A 21386-nucleotide genomic window follows, 5' to 3' on the forward strand; every position below is an offset into this window, starting at 1 on the left:
TTTGCCGCCTCCACCTTAGCTTTTCTACTTTCCCTCTCTCAGGTCTGGGAGATATTTGTAGGGGAATGTCAGCACAGTAAAATATTTAAAATCAATCAATATCACTACACAGCTGTCAGTTTAGTAGTACTTCACCTGATTAAAGTGTACTTGAAAAAAAAAAAAAGAGAGAAGAGAGGAGAAGAGAAGAGAAGGCTTATATGAAATTAAAATTATTTAAGGATTTTTTATTAGAGGTGTCTACCAGTTAAGGGAGCTTAGCTGCAAATTCACTTAATTGCATGGGCGTATCTTTTGAAGCAGTGATTAAACCTCACTCCTGAACCTCATTCCCCCACTTCCATGAATTTTCATCCTGAATATCTCCTGTTAATCACTTCTTAAAGTTGATAACAGTGTTCATCTCTTCTTTAGAAAATGCTGCTTCTCATTGATGATGAAAATGAGCAAAATCGCAATGGCATAAAGAGGACATAAACTTGATGGATGTTTTTTACATGGAAAAACTTTTCTGTCACACCATGCTCACCCCCTCCTACACTTTCTTTTGAAGGCTGAGAGTCCTTTCATATACTGCACTTAGGAATAATTTCTGGCCAATCAAAGTGACAATGACAAAAAAGCTCTTCACTTCAAGATACATCAGTCATCTGCATTGTTCATGGTTGGGTAAGAATCTGAACATGGAAGATATGAACTTGAAAACTGCTTCTGGATTAGTGTTAGCCCTCAGTTGAACTTTAGGGTTCTGGGGAAAAAAAAGGAGGAGAGAAAAAACCCCAAAACAAGCCCAACATCAAAATCAAATAATTGCTGAATTTGAACAACCAGGTCTGTAGAACTGACCGAATACATTGAAAACACTGCTGTGATCACCATGTTGGGACTGGATGTTTCTGCCAGCCACTGCACTAACTTTTAGAGAGCTGCTGACTTTACTGCAGGAGGAGGGAAATTTCTAAGCAGAATCATAATCCCTGTAGAGTGCCGTCCTTTGATTTGGCCTTTGCATGCTTCACCACTGGTATTATTCATTGCAGAAATAGCTGGAACTACATATTCCATTATGGCCCAAATAAAAACAAATCGAGGTTTTGGGACACAGCGAAAGTGCTTTTGTTTGTGTGAATTAGCAATTAAACAGGAAGGGAGGAACTGAGAAATCCTATGGGTCATGTGGCACGTGGCGAACTGACAAAGTGCTTTCTGTAAGCATCATGACAGTATCTTCGTGTCACATAATGTACTCAGTATGAGCAATGTTATATGTCCGTGAATTGGTCAGCTATGAAATCATTTACAACTTAATAAATATTATGTTAATCACACTTCTTATTTTAACACAAATTTTGAATAAATCCTCTATTTGCTGTATTTCAGGCTTTCACAATGAGGGTTTATGAGCAGATGATGGTTGTCATAGACTCTAAAATGAGATCACAGGACAAAAATAGAAGAAAAATATAGACAGACATTTCTGTGAAACTGAAATTAATCTTTCTGCTGAAATCAGGTTACTGACTTCTTAACTATTTGACACACCTTTATTCCAATTAATTTCAATTATGCAAAACCAAATGTAAATGAATATTGAAATATGGATAAAGGAACCATATTTATTGTCTATGATCACTAGGCATGATTTTCATCTAAGGTGATTAGTGGAACTTGTAGACGGTGCACTAAAAATTGTAAATTTTCTCTCCTAAACAATCAGCTACATTAGGTAGGCTTCATAATATGATAGTCCTTGAACAGATTAATATGCTTTGAATATTCTAATGAATGTTGACATATACACGTTACTTTTGTTAAGGCAGTTAACAATGCATAAGAATGGAGAGTCTGCTGCTTCAAATCTGAACTCTTTCTTTTTCACTATTTTGTGTTCCAGAAAGATTCACACACTAAAATCTTTAGCAATATCTCCTTCTGTTCCTGTTTTCTGGAGGATCCCTTGCTAATTCCTATATTGTGTTCTTCTGCGAATTAGGAATTGCTAGAAACAGAAACAAACAATCTGGATCACAGCCCATTTAGAGAGTTATCTGTCCTTTCCATCAGAGGAAATCTGCATCATCCTTTGGATATATTGTTGCTTGGATATATTGTATCTTGCTACATTGTCTGTTCTCTATAGTAAAGACAGTGCCAATAGTTCATAAAAATGTGTGGGGAAATGTAGGCTTAGAGTATTCATGCAAAAAGAAAAGTGTGTATTATAGCTCTGAGTCAGATATTTTGCTAACATTTAACTACTTCAATTTTGGATGTGGCTGTACTTCACATTTTGGTGTGGCTGATGCAGAGAGAATGAGCATTTTTACTGAGCTTACCCAGCTGCTGGTTTGCAGTTTAACCTTGTCAGCAGAGAACCCAACAAGGGTCAATTTATGCTGCTATGCAGTGCTATTCACTATTACTTTTGGAAGCTACATTTTAAAAGCTTTTAGAATTTTATTTAGTAGTAGTAGTAGTAGTAGTAGCAGCAGCAGCAGCAGCAGCAGCAATAGTAGTAATTATTATTGGTAGTATTTTATCTGGCATTATATTTGACATGTTACTTGACAGTACTTAGGATCATGATGTCAGATTGTAATGGAAGTAGGTAAAGAGCAGAGTTAAAGTGGGGGAGACAAAAGAGGATGCAGAATTACTGACTCAGTGATTCATACCAAAACAAGCTTACATGTCCTTAAGCACAGATGTGTTTTAAACAAAATTAGAAACAGATGTATATATTACACTTTCAGTTGGGGTTTAGAGCATTTAGTCCAACAAATCTGAGTTGATTCCTGTTAATGTCTTTTGTTCAGAAAAATAGAAGCAAACAAAAATAAGGGAGTTGTCCAAACATAATGTATTTTGAACATAGGTGAAGTAAAGAATAATTTCTTCATCCCTATAGTCAGTCATGATGTTTCCTAAATTAACATGTCTTATCTGCCCCAATGTTTATTTGTCTGATTATTTGGCCTATTATAACATTGACCAAAACACTCTGGTGAAATGTTTATTTCATAACATAAATGTTTATTTCATTTTATTCAGGGAATAAGAAAAGACTTATCATAAATGCTGTTGATGATGCTGGAGGATATCCACTGTCCCAGATATCCAACAACTTCAAAACCACTGCTTCTGGATTGTTTCTTCCTCTAAAGTTAGCCTGGAGAACTTCTGTTTCAGCACTTCTGGAGGGGGACTCTATATGTTTAATTTTGTTGCTTACAATTAATACAAATATGATCTTCCTCTAGAAGCCTTCAAAAACATCTACATTTCTGCACTAAATATATGTATGAAAAGTATGCATTTAGAGGGACTTCCTCCACTGTGCACCCAATAATAGTGCTTCATAGGTGTCTAAATTAAACAGATCTTTTCCTATCCAAGTATAAGATTAGAGGATAAGCCAGGCATCTGCTTTTCCCTACTCATTTCAACGAGAAATATTTCTCTAATGCACCACCCACAGCAATAATTGTAAATATGCTTTCTTATTCTGGTCTAGATTTTTTAATTTCATGTTTTCCTATCTGTTCTGCTTATGAAGGTCAGTGGAGACAGCGTACTTTTTTTTCTTTTTTTATATCTTCCTCTGATTACTTGACTACTTCATATACTTCATGCTTGCATCCAGTTTTTCTGTCTTTCGGTTTATTTCCCCTCCTGCCAACAGCACTTTATTTCTATGGAGCCATAAGCCAATGTGATAGTGGTTAAAGCTGTGCTTAGCTCATTTCTAACTCCGTGTGAAAACCACTTCTTTCATCTCTCATTTAAATATTTTTTGTCCTCTGTTTTTAACAGTGGAATCTAACAGATTCAGTGTTGCTTCTTGTGACCCATGTAAAAAGGTACGTTTTATGGCTGGATAGTAGTTGACCCTCAATGTCTTTGGATTTATCCCCTCTGAAAGCTTTTCATTGTTCTGTGAGTTTTTTATTATCTTTTTTAGCTAGTACATTCTACATCATGATCTTTATGGTAAACAGTATCCTAGTAACAGAAGTAATTGGCTGTTGAACTTCGAAAAAAAATATTAGCTCGCACTGTATTTCCAACAAACAGCAAGGCTGGAGGCAAGCTTACAAATATCTGATGGACATAGCCTGAAATTATGGAATAGGAAAGGTTGGAAACACCTGGCATTGAAAACATATACAAGACTTTTGTTTTAGAGTAAATTAAAGATATTGACAGTAAGAGTAAAATATTATGCATGACTCAGTCTGTGTCTCTTCTCTTGGTGAAGGATCTCACTCAGCAAAGTTCCAGAACATAGTGGGATGACGAAGACAGCTGAATTGCAAGCTTCTGTTCAAATGCCTTGCTGAACTAGGATCTTTCTGCTCATATCCTTACTAGATATGTACTTAGTCAGTTGATAATACAGAATAGTAAGAAATAAAACCTATTAAGGTGCTGCAACTAGTTTTATACCCAATAAAATGCAGGGTAAACATTTTTAATTTAAGAAACAAACTCTAAAAAATGCTTAGCAGATGGAGCCTTAAAATAATTTTTCATGCATAATTCAGAGCAGTTTATTTGTTTGCTTGGCTAAGAAGTATTTCTGAAGATACAAGAAGATGGAAAATGTACGATATGCATATAGCAATGTAAACTTTTTAACACGGCAGGTAAATATTCACTATAGTAGAGACTGACAGTTACATATTAAATGTCATGAATTTTTTCCAGGAGTTGAGCACTGTTCTTCAAGCTCTTTCAACACAATCATAATTGATGTTAACAGAAAATGTAAATTGGAGAAGATTTTAATTTACTGTTGGCAAAACTCTATTCTAATTGAAATATCTCACCCTAGTAAAATAATTAAAATGTTGGAATACAAAATTATTAATATGACCTTAAAAACAAATTGCTTGACCTGTATGATGATGGCATTTCTTTTAAATGCTTTCAATAGGATATTTCTTCACTGATTTGCAGAGCATGGTAGAGACAAAAAACCCTGAAGGTCAGAGTCAAAAAACAAGTAAACAGTCAAGAAAACAAAGAAGCTTAGCCTTTTAAAAAGTGCTTTAATTGAAAGTTAGGCATTTAACTGAAAAATTCTGATTGTGAAAATCTCCATTTGGATACTGTTGAAAGCATTTAAATTTCATATATGCATCACATTTTAAAAAATATTTTAAAGATGCCAGGAGACAGAAGTGGGATTCAGCTCTCTAAAGACAGATGTCTTGAGATTTATGCTGTTTATACTGGTTATCCTATACTTTTTCTTTAATCTATGAAAAAGCAAAAAAAAAGAGTATTCTTGGGCATGACTTGATATAATCTTCATGTAGCCATACAAGCTAGACTGGACACATCTTGTTTTTCTCTCCCCTAGGTTGAAATGGAGGAGAGCTCAGCTCTAGATATCTTCATTGTAAGTGTATGAACTTAAATAAGATAAATCTCAGACCTACAACTACACTTCTACCTACAGTGATTTTGAAATCCTTCTGAAGCCAGGAAATACATCCTTCCTATGACATCTAAGGACTCTGATCCTAGTTTCAGAGCACTCTTAGCAATGCAAGAATGAGGTTCTTCCTGCACAAGCACAGTTTTCTTTCAAACCCTGGGATCAAAGAAGACAGATAATTCTTTTGAGCCTTCCCTCCTCGACGTTTTTCTGGATGGGACATGCAGTTAAAACAGAGCATCCCTAAACAGCTGGCTGGCTGTGAGAAGAGTGTGGGCAAGGAGAAGCACAATGCACTTTCTGTCCTTCCCGTACAAGCTCTGCTGCTCTGCAGGGAAGACTCCCAGACTCACCGTATCAGGGACCAAGTAACAGCGACAGAAAGTGACTTTGTAGCCATAAGGTATGTCCCTCTCTGATCCAGAGGCAATCTGTGTACCGCATGTGATTAAAAATACTTAATCAGTCTTGAAGTTTCATAGCAAAACTGTCACCACAACCCAGGTGAGTGCCCTTACCGCTAGGGAATATTACCCTCTTCCTGATTCCCTGGATTTAAAATTGTTTATTAGTCAGTGGCAGAGTTTCAACCAGAAGGTGAAGAGTAATTTTATTTCATTCCCAGCCTGTACACTTTCCTAGATCTTGATTTCATCTCTTAACCTCCTGATAACATTCTGGCCTCCTCTAAACTGGCCTGTAGATGCATGATCTGAAGAACTTCACACTCGTTTTTTAAAAAACCATAAATTTAAAAACATTAGGCACCATGTGGGGCTGCCCACGTCCATTTGGTTCATGGACTCTGTACCTTCTCCCCTAGCAAGGCCAGTCAGTATGGAATGAGATTGTGGCTGGGGCCCATAGGCGTTGTCAGGAGATGGAAACCATGCCCAAGGCCCCAGTCTGTAAACACACTCTGTGTCCCCTAGAAGGCTTCCTCATTCTCTCTCTTTCCTGACTATGTATTCCTTTGGCTTTGTCAGTCTAGTGTAACTACACAGGCTCCCGTCAGGAAAGTTGAAGGTTCAGTACCCTAAGAATTAACCAGGTAAAAGTTTAAGTCATAGCTTATGTTAGGGGGTTGGTGCCTTACGAGTCTCTGATCAGCAAAGATTTACTGGTAGCAACATTTTGATGAATAGCAAAAATTGTGCTCCAGTTTGCATTGCTTTCCAGACATAAGAAGTTTGGCCTAATTTGGTACAATTCCTCAAGAGGCTCTTATGACATTGCTGCCTTTCTACGGGTTTACCTAAGAGAGTTTTATGGAAGTAAACCGTTGCTTTGCATGAAAAGAAGTTGTTATACCATTAGATTAAGTTGGTTGTCCATTAAGATCCAGTCCCTGGCTTTGGTCTGCGAAGGCCAGAGTCTGGATCTCAACGGACAATCACCTTGATTCATCTTATGCTGTAACAACCTTTCATGCAAAGAAGGGGTTTACATTTTCATAAAACAGTCTTAGATAAATCTGCCAACCGAACGTTTTAAAGAGAAACTGGATTCCTTAACGTGAGTCTGAAGAGCAAAAAGGAGAAACACAGAAGATATCTGAAACTGAGCATAGGTTTAAAATGTAAAGATGGCATCCCTCTACATAGTCTGGTACTGAGTGCTTAAAAACTGATGGGTAAAACTCAGTGCCTGCAGCATTCATTTAGTGTACATTAATGCAGCTGCCTAAGCCCTAGCAAAAGATTTTATCATTGTTATCAGTTTCCAGAAAGGGCAGAATGCCACCTAGCTGCTAGGGATGGCCTCTTGTGACTGAATTTTGTTGAAAGATAATCAAAGAGGGCTGTCATTCAGCAGCACAAATCTTAGTATCAGAGAGAATTTCCCTTTAGTTTTAGTAAGTATCACAAGGGAGAAGGATGGGGCATGAAGCAGCTCCTTTTGCAGAACAATATGGTTTTTAAAAGCTTGCTGAGTGATGACATGTCACTGGATGACTGTAATTTTTTATGTGTATCAGACGGGGAGGTGTTAGGATCTAGAATCCCTATTCTAACAGTCTCCCTGGAGGTTAAACAGTTATCCGGACAGTGGCATTTATCAGCTACTTCCCAGTGCATTACAAGACGACAGTGTAAGGCTGACAATTACAAACCAACCAGCACATTTTCCTAAACCTGAATATTTTGTCCAGATAAAAACAAGGAAAAAATGAAAGAAGTTCTCACACATGGTACAAACCTCTAGTATTCTTCATATCACTATCAGCACAGGCAAATAATTTTTAAAGCTGGGGTTTTTTTTCTTCATAGCTTGGTTTTTCACTTGTGAGAAATGAATACCATATTAAACCAAAGTTATTCTCTTGCAGCCCAATCTCAGTCCATAAGGCTTTTGAGATGCTTTGTGTCTAATCTTTTGTAATAAATATTACTACCCAAAGCAACTTCGTATCAAATTCTCTTAAAATAAGTGTCACAATGAAGAGTTCTGCCTTATCATTTCAACTGCCTCACAGTATTTTTCGCATAAATCAGGTACAACAAAGGACTATCTCCATAAAAAGGTTTTATTATTCAATAATTGTAAAATAAATAATGTTAGAGGGGTTTTCTGTAACTGAGCTGACCATATATGCTGAATCTCTTCTCTTCAAATACAGTTTTCTTTTACAAGGAAAACACCTGTAGCACCATTCTTTTATGGGTAAGATTGACATTAATCTACATAGGGAATCTAGCATGATTTACATTAAAGGAGATGCTGTATAAGCATTGCAAAGCCTATAATCCACATCCTACAAGGTCTGTAATGTTTCATAATGTTGACAGTATAATTAGAGATGTGAGGATAATCAAGCCAGTTTTTATCTTACTAGCCAGCACAGTGCAAGCTTCAGTGGGAGTCTGGAATTCAGCATCTTTCCACATGCATAAGAAAATTTCAGTTGCTGAACCTTTTGTGGGCACAAGCTCACTGCTGTCAGTACTGAACCAGCAGGTTAATGTTATCATGGGTAGTTTTAAGAACAATTTGCAACATCCTTTGTTGTACAGGTGAAGTTTTAGGCAGATTCTTATTGGTTTTGATGCAAATAAAAACTATCAAGAACATCAAAATGTTTTGGAAAAGTCATATGATCTATCAGAGTGTTTCTAGGATGCCATGAATTATTTGGAGTTTTAGCAGCCTGTAAAACTGGGAGTCCCTAGGGCCTGGCTCAGGTCTTCTGGTCTTCAGGGAACAAAATGCATTACTCTTGTTGTCCTAGACCCAGAGCTTCAGATTAAGATCTGTCACCTCCTGAATGATGACGATTCAGGAGTAGCCTGCTTGCTGTGTTTACTCAGAGGCAAGGGGTCCTGCATCCTGTGGGCCTCCAGCAAATTTCCACCTGGCAGTCTGACACTGAAGGATACTGCTGCAGAACACACTGCCCTCCAGCCAGCTGCAGAGCCAGCCCCATTCCTCCTGGTCACCTGCAGTCCCTGACAGACTCAGAGGGACCAGCAATTTGTAGGCCTCTGCCTGCAGGTTGGAGATAACCCCCAGAAACCATTTGCTCCCCGGTGGTTCCCAGTGCAGAGCTTTGCAATCCCAGACCTTCCTCCTGCCCACACAGCCCCGGCCGCTCTGCTCCTATGGTCCTCGGGCAGGGGGGACTCATCCTGACAGTGAGCTCCTCAGAGCATATTTCAGATAATGCATAGGCAATGCCAGAGGAAAGAGAAATGACAGAGAAGATGAAAAGGTCTGGTTTATGCACAGAACCATCACATTCTAATGTAAGTCAACGCCCCTATATTTTAATATATGTTCTCTATTAGAACATCGGATTTTTGTAGCTATGCCTGGTCTCTTTTTATTTCCTTTTCCATTTGTTCCTACATCAGGTGACATCTTATGTGAAAATTTCTACATTGTCCACACATCTGAACACCCAGATCTCACATTACTACAATGTGAAATAAACTATTTTTGGCAAGTGGTGATCCTCACTGAGCTGTGAAGGATACGGACCATATTCACTTAGTTCTCTGCAAACTTTCATTTCAATTTCAGTGAGCTGTTCCTTATCTCCAAAGGCTCATATTTCCCTTTCTTTTTTTTTTTTTTTTTTACCTTTTTCTGACACAGTCATCTGAGGCAAGTCAGGACATCTCTATTTTTAAGAGCCAAGAACCTGTGACATCCAGTCTCCAAGGGGGAAACACTATTTAAATAATTCCATGTAGTCTCCTATGTCTGCTAAAAGACAGAATAAATATAATTAGAAAAATGTGACTAATCTCTTTCTCTGAATCCCCAGTGTGCATCTTTTGTAGCCATCTGTTCTCTCTCCTCCAGGCCCCAATCACACATGTGCTAACCAGTAAACACAGAACCTACCTGCAAACCCGGAGTTAAGGGTATCTTATACCTCCTAGTACAGGGGGATCTTCTACATCCTAGTTTTCCAGCTCTTAAACTGTACCTTCTGTAGAGAAGGTGCCTTATTGACTAGAAAGTGCACCTTTACCAGCTTGCCACTTTCAGCATTTTTCGTTCTTTCAGTATTCCCAACAGTTAGAGAAATACTGTTGTCCTTCTTTGGGTGCAGAGGAGGAACTGAGAAATGAAGTTAAATGACTTGCTCTGGGTCATATAGGGACTCTGTGACGAACTAGGATGTGATACTACTAAATAATACTGTAGAGGGATTCCCTCTGAAGCTTAACTCCCAGTTTAAACTGACATATTCTACAAACAGACACCATGTTACAATACCGATGCTCGTTAAATGATAGATTGAAAGTCATTCTCAAAGTACCAGAGCAGTACATTCTCCTTGAGCCTTCCTTGTTAATAAACTGTGAATCACATATATCCCATCAATTACCTGTTGTGAAAAACAAAACTTTTCCTTGTTAGATCAGGCAGTGCCATCACAAAAATGGTATATTGTGTTTCTCATTTTATTCTGCAGATAAACAAGACTACTTTAATTACCATGATCTGACATGCCATCTCCAGAACAGAAGGTACAGTACTGAAAGGTATAATAAATTTGCAATACAAGGAAGGTTTATTTTAGGCATTAAATGAAATGGCACTAACTTAGAGTACAAAAAATACTGCCCGATTCTTAATAGAATCTTTCTTGAAGGAACAATTGTAAAAATGGATTTCAGATTTTACTGCTTAAGTCAAAATATTAAATGTTGTACTAAATTATATTTCGGAAAATATGAAACTTTTGCCACAAACAAGAAATAACTTTCATTATTCAGGGTGTCTTGGGTGTGTTCTAATCTCTTAGGTTTCGTAAAGCAAAATTAATCCTTGCTAGATCTTTAACAAGTATGATGTTAGCAGAGTCAAGGAGCCCTACAAGTCAAATCTTTTCACAAAGTCTGCTTTTCATTTTCTGATTGATTAGGGAAAAATAGCCATCATAATCAATGTGACAAGCAAACGGGAGGACTGAGTGGCAAAGAAATAGGTGGAAAAGTATTTGAGGGGTGCAGATGTTTTAGGAAAGGAGATGAGAGAAATGGCACCAAGCGCCAAGGAAGGTATGAAAGAAAGGCCATGTTCAGGCAAGAAGAAATCAGAGCAGTAGAAAAATTATAATTTTGATACCTCGGTCAGGCAGCACAGAACAGCTGTTGTGCCTAACAGAATAATTGCACCTGCGGAAAGAAAAGAAATAATAGCAACATAGCATCTTCCTGATGAAAAGAAGTAGACGTGGATGTCCTTGAGAATATAAATTGAGATCCTTGTTAAGGTCACAGCCCAGCAACTGTGGGAACAAAACAGATCCAGTGACACCAAAAATCTTCTCTGAGTGACTGCTGTATACGTAACACAGCACATATTTTTTCCTATAAAAAAATTTTTCTTGAGAATTTTGCGTGAGCTGCAGCAGAGCTGCAGGAGCTGTAGAGGACATCCCCCGGTGCCATGGTGCTCAGTGCTGGGGCATCCAGTGCCTTGGCTCAGTCCGAGCTGCCCACACGCTGCAGGGGCAGGCACCAGCGCTGTGTCCCAAGGGGTTCTTGGGCCACATGGTGAGGACCAAAACTCTGGGATGTAAGGATCCTGCTGTGATGTCGAGAGGCAGCCACTATTACTGCAGAAGAGTACTTGTTTTCAAAGTGAAGGCATCTTTCTTCCTAAGTTTATGCAGTACATTCTGTGATTAAATACAGCAAAGAGGGAATTATGTCTCATGAATGGCCATCTGACAGCTTTCCAGGTACAATATAAACAGTCCTGAGTGGTTAGCAGGGAAATACCTGAACAGACTAACTTTATCAGCATACACGGGACTTTGCTACCTACAGAGAGCTTGGAGAGCACATACTTAAGACACACAACCATGAATACAAGGTGAAACATCGAAAATAGGACTTCAAGGAAAGAGTACAACATTTCCCAGGACAGGCATCTGGATATTGTGGAGAATGAAATTTTGAATGAAACTGCAGCAGAAAAATCAACTGAAGCCCAGGTTTTACAGACAGAGAAATATACCATATATCACAATATATTTTTACAGGACAGGCTTCAATAGCTCCCAAGAACCAGGTCACAACTTTAATGCTGGCTGACTGAAGCTATTGCATTACTATCATCACAGATCACTTTTGCACCAAATGGATTTTAACACATTATAATGCTGGAATTAACTAGTGTTTTCTGATAAGGAGCAAGTCACCTTCTATTATCAGGCATCAAATCATCTTAGTATTTTGCTGATATGTTCTCCTCTGGTACAATCTGCCAAAGAAAATAGTTTGCCTGCCTGTAAAGTGGAAAGAAAATGTGCCTGAATAAGATGCAGATAAAAATGGATACAGAAATTAGCCCTGAAGTACTGTAGATTTCCCAAACCCTTGCTAAGAAATCAGAGACAGTTATATCTGACTTTAAGTGCTCAAGCCCAAATTTCTTCTCAGAGAATGACAGATCCTATTCAGAGAGCTTAAATGATGGCAAAGATATTTAAAGGAAGACCATATTTTATCTATTTGTGATGTACAATACATTCATCAGTGGAAGACTAGGTATGGTAGATAGATAGTGAAAGACACCTTCGTAGTATAATGTGAATTTGGAACTCAGATATCAACTACGGACCATATCTTTCATTTCAGTAACTGGGCTATGACCATAAGAGTGTGTCTATAGCACGGATTAAAGGATTTGTGGGTTTTGGGGGGGTTAAGAATTTCGCTTGCATATATATATATATATATATATGGAGACTTAGGGTACGCACTCAAGTACAAGACTGGGGCACTTGAAGTGGTTTCTTTTGAAACAAAGGTTGCTGCCATACAACAGGACACTAACTAGGGAGCACCATTTTAATGTGGACACAAGGTCTTCCACTACATAGCTCTCTATATTTTTATGGCACATGTAATGTTAGATTGTGGGCAATCTGTTTATTATTTCATATCCTTGATGCTTGTTGGTAGAGTTGCTGTTGCAGGTCTGCTTTTCACCTATCAGTTACCAAATCACAGTCACAGGTGAACCTTTCCACTATTATCTCTCTATTTTTAATTACTCATCATTATGTCCTACAAATGGTGGATAACACTTAGCAAAAAGGACAGGGACATGTGCATTTAGTGTTGTAATTGACAGAAACTATAGGTAAATTCCTTGCTGTGTAAAAGACAAAAGCTGAAGCTGAAGATCTAGAAAATTATCTCATCTAGAAAACGCCTGCAGTCTACCCATTTGTAGATGAGGATGGCAACATATGCTTCATACTGATTCTTGCATTGTAAAGATACAAAAGCTGTGTCTTGCCCTCCTTCTCTTGGCACATTCTCTTGACTGAATTCTCTTCTACTGCAATGATGTATTTGAAGACAGGTCCTCCTACATAACAAAACCTTCCAAAGGCTAGTACTGCAGTGGTTCAAGTCAGCTACCCACGGTCTCTTGTTCCAGATTCTGAAAGGGAACTGCAGCTTGTTCATCCCGAATGCACCTCCAGCAGGCTCCCTTCCGAGTCATAGTCACAGTAGCACGACTGCAAGAGAGATGAGCAGCACAGCTGGAGCCACGGCTTCCAGAGAAGGTTGTCCCACGACAACTGGTCAGGGACAGCATGCAGGGATCTGGTGTGGTTGTCGACTGCCAGGTGTATGACCCTGAGGATTTTGTAGAAACGGCTCTCTGTCTCTGGAGTCAGTGGGACTTTCTCTTCAGGGTCTCTGGAGAGATCGAAGAGCAGCGGGGGATCATGTCGTGTGACAAATCCTCCATGGCAGAAGCAAACGTGAGAATCGTAGCAACCATTGGAGTCTTCAGGACTGAAGTTTGGAGTGAAGAAGAAGACTTTCCAGACAGATTCACCTGCAGTTTACAGACACAAAACAGCTGCCAATAAAATGACAAACCAAAAGTCTCCTAGTCTTACGAAACTCTAATTTACACCACAGGAAATCAGTCCTTTGATACAACGTCACTCTGTACAGGAACTGCAATGTATTGAAAGAGTAAAACAAAACTGAGCAAAACAAAAATAAGCAAAACATGGCGATTCTCATGCTATCCATATTTATGAAATAACTATGATCACTTCATTCCCTTGGAAGAATTCTGATTAACTAGATCATAGAAGACTCAAAGGAACTTTGTGTTTTTACATAAACAGTGCTAAGAAGATTTGCATAGATATTTACTAAGCCATTGCACTGTCTTCTTCAAGACTTATAAAAAGCACCTTTGCCCCTTGACCATATCCAGACATTGTTGGGTCATGTTTGCTTCTTATTTTGCTAATAAAAATAATTTCATTTTTACCTTTTTCTCTCTTCTTTTTGTTGTATTAACCCATTGCCCTCTGCCACATGCTTGCATTGCAAACACCTGGAGACACAGTTTCTCGTTTTATTAAGTGTGATGACATGAAAAGGTATAATGGATGCTAAATTCCTGTCTTAGACCTCTAGATGTTTTCTCCAAAAATAAACAACTGCTATGGCAGTTCAATTTTTAGGTGACACTCTGCTTTGTAAAATGGGAAGCAAAGGACTTAATTTATAGATTGGTCATTCTCTCTCAGCCTAATTTGCTGTGTACAGAAACTGAACAGTCTGCACTAGTGTAACTTCAGTCAGGATTTTCACTGTTTAAAATTACTAATTATTTCCTGGGTTAAGAATAAGCAGATATTAGTTGGTTCCTTCAGGAAGCACTCTTGAACAGAAAGTACACTGGAGAATCTGAAAATACCTAACAAGAGAGGAGTAAACAAAAAATGGTTACTATTTTCCTCAAGTATCACAGAACAGACAGGGAATACAGGAACAGACAGGCACCTCCAGGGAAGCACATCGTCCTCCCGTGGCCAGGGAAGCCTACAGTTCTCCAGAAATGGACCAGAGAACAACTAGTTAGAGTAAAATATCTGTAATTTATTCTTAAGAAAAGTAGGATACTAAACAGCTGAAGTCTATAATGTCAGACTACCTACCCATGTGAGTGTATACAGACATCAGAAATACATATTTATCAGTAATTTACATTCCTCAGGACCCTACTGTGAAAAATTTTTTTGTATCAACACCTCATTTTTTTAAATACTGGAAGAAAAACTCTTTTTGGTATTTTGTTGAATTTTGTTAAGTTCACAGAAACCTCGTTAATCTAGTAACAGATTGTCACAGATTTATGTACGCTACAGTGGTTAATATTCATTAATCAATTCATCAATATAACAGAACAGAAAGCACTAGAAAATGTGGGAAGGGCAGAGACGAACTGGTACATGCCGTGCTGCAATTATAACACACTCAATTTTTAAAGATAAAAACAGGTTTAAAGAAAGAAATGTTTCAGTGGACTAAAGAGTCACAGGCTGCAGTTCTAGTCTATAGCATGAATTAAGGACAGTAGGTGACCTTGAGATTCTTTACAGCTTCTTCCATTCCACAGCATTTTTCACATTATAAGAGATTTTACCTTTAGGAACCAATTCAATGACAGAGCCTGGAGACTTCCAGTTCACTTAGGCTGCACCTAAATTAGGGTTAGAGGGGTGACGGTTATTATACATATTAGACTGGGAGAACCCTCTGAATGCTACTTGGAAGTCAGCAAAGGGGAAGGAGCTTTAATGGTTGAGAGTGACTTGCTGGCACAGGCAATGGGATGTGGCAGGCTTTAAAAGGCTCTGGCTGTGACAGTCTTACTGGGGAGAAGGGAAGGGAAAGCAAAAGGAAGGCAAGGCAAGGCAGCTTTCCTTCATCTACCTCTCCAATAACCTTTTGAAAGGTTGGTTTGATACTTGAATTCTTTGCTGGTTTCTCAGAATTAGAATAAACAAACACTCCCACTTAAATTTCTTTGAACTTATGCATGGAACATTTCCCAGAGCAGAAATATGCCTCTCATTTACTAAGATTTAGAATTCACACTCTGGGAAGGTATGTAATCCTATACCAAGCATTCCTTCAGGCTCTTTAAAAGTGTTTAATTGGCAAGATGGACAATGAAGAACAGAAAAAGCCAAAGGGTTTTATTAATCACTGCACTGTGTGCCTTTGTAGACCATGTAACATTTGGTCCACCTGAGAATTTGATTCAGGGCACAATAACACCTTGAGAGAAGAGCAGAAAAAAATTTATATAGCTATTAACATGTCAAATAAAAGAAATTCCAGTAAGGCCATGCACATGGGAACTTTGTGGTCAGGCTGTCTTACCACACATCTATCTTTGATGCTACAGTTGTGCTGAGTGACACTGAAAAGAAATTTTCAGCCAACTTTTTTTGGTATTGGGTACTGTAGCACCAGGCCAGTTCAAGGGCTTACAGATAGCAATATAAATTTGGGAATTCTGAATTAATGCAAGTTGGTACAAGCAGCTCATATAGGTAAGAAATGGGGAAAAGAAAGAAATAAGGAAGTTGTACCATGATTTTTTTTCCCCACAGAATAAAGAATTGTTCAGGTTTGGCTATATACAGAGCATATGGCATACTGCAAAATCACGTGTGGCGTTGGGGACAGGGCATGTGTGACACCACGTCATGTCTGAATCATGTTACTAGTGTTTTGAAGAGCTGATGCCAGTTTATCAGCTACGCAGCTATATAATGTCATGATCATACTGTGCAAAACACTGAGCTCCAGGAGAGCAAAGCCTGTTGTTATTGTACGATGTTCATCTGTTGCACTGCAGTGATGTTTCCGCGAGGATCTGGAACTTCATGTGGTGTGGGAGGAACAGCAGAGCAGACTTTAACCGCCAATTTCCTAAGCATTATAAAAACTAAAGCATATCTGTCAGTGTCTGTGGTTGTAGAGCAGCCAGTGTAATATACTAGGAGACATAAAGAGCTGTCAGATTTCTAATCTGTAAAGCTGATGAACTGCATAAGGCTTGATATTAAAAAGAGATAGCGCTCTCCCAGTCTCTCTCAGCTGATATAAAATCTCATTTTGTCAGAGGGTTAACTACAAGGATCAAATTAATCTCTCAGTAATTAACGATACCTTTGTTCTGGAAAGCATCTGGATAGTAAACTCTCTTTATATAAAAAGATAACTATATGGCTCCTCCTCAGTGAAGTTAGTAGTAAAATTGTCAGGGTTCTCCCACAGTCAAGTCTATCAGGTCCCTTCTAAAACAGCAGGCAAGCTCTAAGCCTGCAGCACCCTTAGAGATCCTGTCTCAATGCTTCATAGCTGCTTTAGTATTTGTTTTTCCTGCAATTCTCCAGCTCTTGGAATTGTCCAACAATTTCACCTATTGAGCTCTCAGAATATCTCTTTCCTTCACACGTTAAGAAAAACAAAAAGTACAGAAGTTATACATATAAATAGTCTCAAATTAAAATAGGTTGCAATTATTTCAAGCAAGTCTGCTGTGAACGTAATTGTTCAGAGTTCAGTCTCCCTAACAGACTCCTCTTCTGTTTTATTATGCTTCACCCATCTATTTATCCTCTCATACAGACAAGTAGCTCCAACAGACAGGTAGCAGCCATGAGATTAAATAAAAGTCTCTCAGTAAGGTATATTAATATTTCCAAAATGAAGTGACACACTAGATAGGGATGTCATTTTGGTTATAATAGCACTGTTCTTAATCACTGATGGCTAAATGGTGTTTTCTGATAAACAGTTCTTGAAGCAAACAGAAGCTATTGCTGTGTTATTGCCTGGATCTCATTTTTACCGAATCTAATCTATGGCAGTAGCTTTACAGGTTTGCTGCTACCGTCATCTCCTTTGTTCATATTATTTTGTTTCTTCCTTCTGTAGAACAAGTTAAACAAGTGTGTTCTTCACTGTAAATTGGGGAGCTGGTCTCTCCTTGACTTCAGACGCCTTTGAGCATAACCCTTTGGGCGTAGCATACCGATGTAAATTGCCCACAGACTCTTCCTGTATCTCGAGTGTGCTCTGTAGCCTTTGTCAGCTCCCACGCTTTAACTCACGCTCTTCGATATTTCTACAGAGTAGCAGATGAAAGCTGCAACTCACTTGAAAATTACATTCTTCAGATAACTCTTGTTACTAGATTGAATCCTTTCTTCCTGCTTCCTATATCTTTAGAATCATTTAGAATTGTTAGGTTGTCTGCTAATCTTATATAAAGTAGGTATCACATCTGTGTATATATACAGCTCTTCAATAATTTAACAATTCAGAAAAGGTTTTGGTTGCTAAATCCTTGTAGAAATATATATAGCACATAGAGAATACTATTTGGTTACTATAAAGAAAATGTACTTACTATTTTTATGACTATGTGCATTCCTCAAACTGCTAATAAAAATCTGCTATTGGAATCTAAAAATTTGTAACTTTATTGTTCTTTCAGTGAAAATTTGTATTTTTTTAGATACCTGTTTTAAGTATCTGGGTATCTTATGATGTTATATTGTTACACCAGTCAAAAGACAGCACACTATGTCCCAGTGTAGGTGGAGAACAACTGAGTGATATTCAAAGATATAATGTTAGTTTATGAGAATCAGTTGTTGCTAGAAGAGGTTTGCATAAAGAACTGTGCAGAACATACAGTATTTGAGATAAAACCATGAAAAAAAAACAGTAGTAGCAGTGATTTTAAAATCTTAAGGATAGAAATTGCAGAGTTAAGTATCCTCTAAAACAGAAAGGATTGCACATTGGTGGATATCTAATAATCATACCGAACAACTGCTGGAGGGAAAATACAAGACAGTGAAATCATGCTCAGGCTGCTGAAGTCAAGACAGAAATCTCACAACTGAGCTCATTATCTCGAGTAAGTGCTGTGGTATGAGAAGCTTTCACTGAATTCTGTTCAAAAGTCAAGATTAGAAGCTGAATCATATCAGCTGAAAAAGAATTATTTTCCTGAATTCTTCATCATCATCTTCAAAAAGAACTGACTGATCATTTACAGTGTTTTCTTTTCTTGTTGAAGAAAGAGCCAAATGGGAAGAATCTGTGGGTACAGAAACTATGCTGCTAAAACAGAAAGTGCTATAATGCAATGTTATGCCTCATATGCGGAACTCTTAGTTAACAGCGACATGGAAGAATACATGTTGCCCTGGAAAAAAATTCCATCCATAGTAATTTGATGCATATAATCCAGACACTTGCTAAAGAAGAATCAATATACTTGCTGAATGGCCCATGTAATTTTCAGTTCATCCAAGCAGCAGTTGATGGCATGCTGAAGACAGAAGATAATGTTGGGACAAGAAAAAGTACTGGTCATTTCCAACCTATATTCAAAAGTTCTTGAAAACAGAAAAGTCTTATTTTATTGCTTGTGAGAGAAATAGTATTGATTCGCGTCTACTGGTTTTCCACTGGAGTCAGTAAGAGATACTGTTAAGAACCGAGAGAGCAACACACTTAAGCATGTAACAAAGCATAGCCACCTTGCCAGAGATGGCAAAAACTAAAGAGAAACCTGTTGAGAACTGTGTTTTGCCTTTTGTTCTTTCTGTCCTTCAAAAACACATTTTACTAACAGAAAATAGAGGACAATCATTACTGTCTTACATAAAGTGGATGCAATCGTTCTGAGTGAAATCAACAGATCTGCAAGAATCAAAAAGCTGATACTGAGCAAACGTATGAGATAAAGATGCAAAGGAAGTCCTAAGCAACTTCTGCAAATATTTTCAGACAAGTTTGAACCAGTCAAACCCACAACTATCCCCAGTAACTTGTTTATAAATTATTTTTTCCAGACATTTTTCAAAATTTGGATGTCAAAAAAAACGCTTGACACACAGAATGCTAATAAAGTATTCTAAATCATTTATCTGAAAATTGATAGCATGTTTAACCTTTAAATAGCAAGAAGAACATCTAAAAACCAAATAAATAACTATGTAAAGTTACTTCACAAGTAAAAGGTAGAAATTTTGTAAATGCTGTAGCCTGGAATTTTGTGCACTGCTAAAGAATACTGAATATTAATTTCTTTTATTTTAAAAACTTGAGGACAAAGGTGAACTACACTTCCTTACAGGTGTCTCAGTTGAATTATTTTATTTTTTTTTTACTTTTAAAAAGCAACTAGGACACTTAGGAAATTTTCTCAAATTTTTTTTTTTTATTTTGAAAATTGAATTAGTTAAGCATAAATGACAACATAGAAAAGGGGTTCCTCTTGTCAGAGTAAAAAAATTGAGTTAAAGAAAGCAACCGTTTCTAAATCATATGGTGCAAAAATCTCAGTATCAGTCAGTCTTAAATATTTTATAAAAAAATCTGAATGCTGAATTTTGGTTTTATTGTAAAGATTACAGTATATGTAGTTTAGCATTTGAAATATGTGACAATAGTTTTTGTCCCACTGTTAGAAAATGTATGTCTTTGACAGAATCTGAAACTAGCAAAAAATTACAAATGGTGTTAAACTTCGGGGTGAGTAGCTGAAAGTAAACAGTAAGTTGCATCCTTTGTTTTTATTAGAAAGGAAAGTTGGAAAAAATGTGCAGGTATTAAGTCAATTAGAACTATAGAACTATTAGAACCTGGTGTGCTAATATCCAGCATTTCAGATGGAAATTGAGTCTTGAGGTGCATAGAAAAGTTTAAACCTATTTTATTAAGGTTCTTAACAGCCTGTCATTTGGAACAAATACATTTAAAGAAATGCAAAGCAGAAGTATCCTAAAGGTCTGTGATGCAGAATAATGTGATTAAGGATCGTATGTTCAAACAATGCAAAAATCCCTCAAAACCCTGAATTAAACCTAAACACCAAAAGGATGTATCACAGGATGTTCTCTTAAAGATGATCAAGAGGGACTCTTACATAAATTTATTCCTAAGAAAATTTCTAGAAGTCTGTTTTCTGTTTTCACATGGACCCGTTCAAGGTTAAGGTATTTCAGAGAAATCCAGCGGTCTGCCAGTTTAGACCTCTATGCAAAAACCAAACTCCATTTCACAGTTCTGCATTCAACATGAATCCTCGAGTTTGAAGAGAAGAGTTTTAGGAAAGCAATGGGAATATTTTCTTGTCTTAGTGGTATGCAAGATGGATGCAGAGATCTTCAGCTATTCTCCAGATACCAGTAAGTGATGGAAAAGGGAAAGAACCTTGACTCTCCTCCTAATTTCCAGCTTAAGGAATGCATGTGTGTGGCATAGTGAAAAACAGGCTTTACCCTTTCGCAGTGCTATAACTTGCTAGAATCTCCTTCCTACTAAAAACAAGAACAGAGGGGGTCTCCTAGGGCTGCAGATGAGATGAATACATTTTAACTGTTCCCTATACAGGACTTAAATGGAGAGGTCAGCATCATTTTGATGAAAGGTTACTTCAAGTCTGTCACTCAATTAATAAAAAATCATTTTGGCTAGTAAACTCTGTTCAGTCATGCATAAAGTAATCTGAATAATCAGGTGTCTTGGGGGTTTTGTTTGTTTGTTTGTTTGTTGGAGGGAGTAATAAGGAATGGTTCATTGGATTGGTGTACAGATTTGGCTTGTGCCTTCCATGCTGC

The 21386-nt window shown here is 37.7% G+C and overlaps 1 protein-coding gene across 1 annotated transcript in view; it reads right to left on the reverse strand.

Moving 5' to 3' along the window:
• Positions 1 to 13379: 13379 nt before the first annotated feature.
• LOC104160868 (steryl-sulfatase-like) overlaps positions 13380 to 21386 on the reverse strand; it is a gene marked incomplete at its 5' end in the record, with an annotated part of 40093 nt that continues 32086 nt past the window's right edge. The window contains one exon of the mRNA XM_009699111.1: positions 13380 to 13762. Coding sequence (XP_009697413.1) covers positions 13380 to 13762 — 383 coding nt within the window. The remainder of the gene's footprint in view (positions 13763 to 21386) is intronic.

Source organism: Cariama cristata, unplaced genomic scaffold (genome assembly GCF_000690535.1).
Source record: "Cariama cristata isolate BGI_N322 unplaced genomic scaffold, ASM69053v1 scaffold8394, whole genome shotgun sequence".
NCBI lineage: Eukaryota > Metazoa > Chordata > Aves > Cariamiformes > Cariamidae > Cariama > Cariama cristata.